At 49.0% G+C, this 4640-nt stretch overlaps 1 protein-coding gene across 2 annotated transcripts in view; it reads left to right on the top strand.

Moving 5' to 3' along the window:
* Positions 1-3339, top strand: part of LOC119340392 (transcription factor bHLH137-like) — an 8708-nt gene extending 5369 nt beyond the window's left edge. The window contains exons 2-9 of one of the 2 annotated variants that reach the window (XM_037612305.1): positions 1143-1569; positions 1669-1806; positions 1894-1959; positions 2067-2135; positions 2279-2362; positions 2461-2613; positions 2731-2863; positions 3040-3339. In XM_037612305.1, the coding sequence (XP_037468202.1) occupies positions 1282-1569; positions 1669-1806; positions 1894-1959; positions 2067-2135; positions 2279-2362; positions 2461-2613; positions 2731-2823 (891 nt within the window). In that variant the 5' untranslated portion in view covers positions 1143-1281 and the 3' untranslated portion in view covers positions 2824-2863; positions 3040-3339. Of the gene's footprint in view, positions 1-770; positions 1570-1668; positions 1807-1893; positions 1960-2066; positions 2136-2278; positions 2363-2460; positions 2614-2730; positions 2864-3039 lie in introns of those variants that run through there. The other variant, XM_037612306.1, reaches the window with a different exon arrangement.
* The last annotated feature ends 1301 nt before the right edge of the window (positions 3340-4640 follow it).

Here is a 4640-nt window from a genome sequence, read left to right as displayed (position 1 = left end):
GCGGCCACTGCGCCCAAGGCGGCGGTGCGGCCGCTGGGGCGGGGAGCGCCGGGTAGCCTCCGGTGACGGCCCCCGGTGCCGAGTACCACGGAAGCGCCTGCTGACCCGCGGCCATGGCTGGATGGAGTCCGGTGATGGCCCCCGGTGCCGAGTACCACGGAAGCGCCTGCTGACCCGCGGCCATGGCTGGATGGAGTGGTGGGGGCGGCCCGTACGGACCTGCCAGGTAGAGGCGGATCCCTTGAACCGCGGTGACGAGGTCGTTGAGGACGCCCGCCATGGCCTCCGGCGTGAACTGTTGCGGCTGCGGGGGAGGTGATGGCGGCGACGAGTGTTGGACGGGGGCCTGTGGCTGCCCTTGGCCCGGCGTGGTGCCGGGTGCCGTTAGGACCGACGCTGAGAGCGACGCAGTGGTGCCCGCCGAGAGCGAGGCCGTGACGCCCGGCGCAGAGGCGGCGGTGGTGGAGGAGTTGGCGGGCAGCGGTGGTGGTGGCGGTGGAATTGGCGGAGACATGGTCGAAACCCGGTTACCTGATACCAAATTGGTAGGATCAAGTACTCTACCAGGTCTAGGGCGTAGGTGGTAAGGGAAGGATGGAGGGAGACATGGCGAGGATCGGGCGCGCCGGCGGCAGGGCGCCGTCGCGGCTAGGAGAAGGGCGGCGGCTAGGGCTGTTGGCGGCTAGGGTTCCGGCTCCTCAGGGAGCCGGGCAATAGGAGATAATATTCTTCTTATTGCTTGCCTTCAAAAAGAGTCTTACAACCTATATTTATATCCTAGATAACTTGTAGAAGAATCAACCTAAGATAACTTGCCTAAGATAACTTGCCTAATCTGAAAATAAAAACTAAGATAACTTGCGGGCCTAAGCCGGCCGGCCATAACAGTTAGTTAGCCATGGGAAATGGTTACTGACCACTAAATGATTGTAGTCAAAGTCGGCATACTGAAACTTTGTTACCAGAAAGAAACTGGCCCAAGACACAGGGACCCTCTCTTAACACTGCCCACTGCCAACTTATCCATCAATAGAGATTAAATGATTTGGTCTTATCATCTCTCTTTCTCTCTCTGCCCCTTTCTCTTTCCTTGTCTCAGCCTCCTCTCAGCTTTTATATAAGTCGGTATGAGCATTCACCAGGGAACAAGCCAACTTTCCTTCTCCACTCTACCCTCTGCCAACAAGCAACAACAGGTGGTACTCCTCTCCCCCGAAGAAACCACCAAGCTTTCCATCACACACCCATCGGGGAGATTCAGGCACAGGGCCTAGTCCAACAATGGCAGACTTCTCCTCAGTCCACCACCACTCTCTCCTCAAGATGCCTGCGGCCTTCACCACCAATGACACCTCCACCCCGAACATCTCGAGCTTCTTGCTTTACAACCAAACCAGCCATGGCCAATCTCCAGCGCCAGCAAATGCATGTGCGACCATGGTGGAGGATGCCTCGCGGGAGAGCTCCTCTGCAGTTCTCGACAATGCCTCTCTACAGGCCAGTGCATCTGTGGACAGGAAGAGGAAAGCCACAGATGACAGCACCACACTTAGCTCTGCTCACTCCAAGGTACTGACTAATTAGTGATTAACTATCATTTGCCATCCACTTTGTATGTAATTAACTTTGCGATTAAGAATTGTATTTCCTTGATTTGGCAATTACCAGGACTGCAAGGATGGCAAGAGTAGGAGGAAGAGGGAGAAGAGCAGCACCGAGCAGGACCAGGAGGAGGCGCCCAAGGGATACATCCATGTGAGGGCAAGGAGAGGGCAGGCAACAGATAGCCACAGTCTTGCAGAGAGGGTATGTACAGCAAACTCGCACACGTACACACGCATTTCTCTTTCTCCTGGCATCTTGTTGATCTTGGTGGCATTTCTCTTTCTCTAGGTGAGGAGGGAGAGGATCAGTGAGAGGATGAGGTTGCTGCAAACACTGGTCCCTGGCTGTGACAAGGTCAAAATTAGCCTGTTTCTCTTGTCATTTACATGTCTTGCTTCGTGCATGCATGCATGCGTGCAGGGCTCTAACTTTGAGAGGAAACAAATGTTGCTTTTGTGCAGGTCACTGGAAAGGCACTCGTTTTGGATGAGATCATCAATTATGTGCAGTCCCTGCAGAACCAAGTTGAGGTAAGCAAGCCATGGGGAAAAGAAAAGAGAGAAAAAGATGTCAAGAAACACCTGATGCTTAATTTGACATTTTCCTTTTAAGTGTTGCTGACCAGATCATGTATTAATGTAATGAGAAGCTCACTGTTGTACCTGTTGTTCAGTTCCTGTCCATGAGGATTGCTTCCATGAGCCCAGTGTTGTATGGATTTGGACTGGACAGTGATGGCCTCCATGACCAGGCACAAGTATGGGGCAATAAAGATAATTTGCACTGACTAAATACATCTGTACATTGATCTCAAGATATTTAAAAATGTCTTTTTGCAAAATGTTGCTTCTTCAGAAGATTGGAGGCATGTTCCAGCAGGAAGCCCTTGCAGTGCCTGCCCCAGCTCTGAACCAAGCTAGCCCAGCTGCATCTCAAACCATGATGGACACCACATCCTACTCACTGCAAGGCCAGGGGGGCATCTCTTTCTCTCAGTCCCAGTCTCAGGTTGGCATGCATGCCCTTCAATTCCTCTCACTTGCTAGACCATATGTGCAAGCAAAGCCCCAAATTAGTAATGCATGGCGTCCGTTTTACCCCAACTTCTGTGCATCCTTTTTTCAGGACAGTGGCAGTTACCTGATGCAATCAGTGGGAGAGCAAAGACAGGAACTGCTCAATCAATTGGTGTTCAGCAACATGTGCTCCTTCCAGTAGGGGAAGAGAAAGAGAGAAAGCAAACCCATATTGACAATAGGTACTACTGCATATATGCAAGTTTTTTTTTATGTAGGTCTGTTAAACAGAGTTTCCATTGGCTTGTCTGATGTTGTCACTAAATATTAAGCAAAACATTGCACAGAATTATTCATGATTATGAATGACAGCAATTTATGTTTATCCTAATAGAAAATTTATTTCTTACCTGAACAGGCGCGGGAATAATGCTGCAAGATAGGTAGGAGCAGCAGATGAGTTTGAGATGTTGGATCTAGTGATCCATCCCCTTATCTGGATGCGGCAGTCTACAGCAAGTAGAGTTTGCATGCTATGCTACACATTTTCAGAGACCTATAATATCTGTAGCAAGCAGCACCTCAATTAGGCATTGTCTATGGATATTTATTACTGTACCTCAATGGATTCACTGTCATAACCATAAAAATATTTTTTAGTCGACTTTTGAGAGATCAGTTGTTAATATAAAAGGGAGCTCTTTGCACTGTTCAAACACAGGCTGTTCCATTCAGACTATCAGCATCAAGAGCTGCTTACCATTTTCCTCTTCTTTTTTTTCTTTTGCGATGAACATCTGCTTATCTTTTCAGTGTCAGGATGAGGAATCTTCTGCTGTTCCAGTTAAATAATTAGTTTTTAGGGCAAAGAGATATGGCAGTTTCAATGGATGCTTAGTTCGTTTTCCCTGTCTCTCCTGCATCAGTTATGGGCAGGGCAGGCCATGAACAACCTGTGGATTGACTTCATGTCTTGAGCTCTCTTTGACCAGTTGGATATGGCCTTTGAATCTGTCGCAAGAAATCCACCAAAAGTATGATGAACTGTATTATCTCACATCCTGTTTGGTTCCGGGGAATTAGTTATAGGAATGGTAATTTGAGAGGGACGGGACATATAATTCATTGTTTGGTTGGAGGGCAAGGGGATGAGAAGGGAAAGAGAATTAAACATTAGTTTAGGACTAAACATCGTCCCAAGCCTAATCCTTCAATAAATCCCACTTCTAAACTCCCATTCCTTTTCCCTTTGTAGCCAAACACTTCTCCTACTCTATCTTTCATAGATAAAATAAGATAAGACAAACAAAAAGTAGCATACATTTAAAAAAAGGCAGAACTAAAGCATAATAACAGGGTCAGTAAAATTGACGCGTAGCGAGGGTCACCTGCGCTTTGCCATACCATTCCATGTTTGCGACTTTTTTTTTCTTTTTTTTGCTATTATGATTAGAGGTGAGCAATTTTACTCCGAAAATCGAAGAACTGAAAATATTCTAATTTATTCGCTTTCTAATGTTCACTTTAGTGTTTTCGTCGCTAGTTGTTTGTGTTCGAATGTATAACTAGTATTCATTCTACATTGTTGAATATATTGTGTGCATGTATATTGTATTTTGGGCCCACCTCCTAGTTCTCCTGCATAGTTAGGGTTATGGCCCTATCCTGTACATCTTATATACGTATCCTGTGCACCGATTAATGAAATTGTGTTGCTCTGTCTATTCTAGTCTTCCATATGGTATCTATCGCAAGTCGTTCCTAGCCCTAGCCACCGCAGCCGTCGCTTCCTCCACTTGCCGCCGCCACCCGCCGCCGCCGCTTCCTCCGGTCGCCGCAGCCGCTGCCGTTTGCAGCCGCCCTACCCACCCAAAGCCGCCGCCACCCGCCGCCGCTGCAGGCTTCCCCTTAGCCGCCGCCGCCGCCGCAGCTCTCTCCCGCTTCCGCACCCCTCCCCACCACCCCTAACCCGCCCCGCCCCGCCCAACCTGCGCCACCCCCTAACCCTAGTCGCCCCAC

The sequence above is a fragment of the Triticum dicoccoides genome, chromosome 7B (assembly GCF_002162155.2).
Source record: "Triticum dicoccoides isolate Atlit2015 ecotype Zavitan chromosome 7B, WEW_v2.0, whole genome shotgun sequence".
In the NCBI taxonomy this organism is placed as follows: Eukaryota; Viridiplantae; Streptophyta; class Magnoliopsida; order Poales; family Poaceae; genus Triticum; species Triticum dicoccoides.
This window is presented reverse-complemented; position numbering and strand designations above follow the sequence as displayed.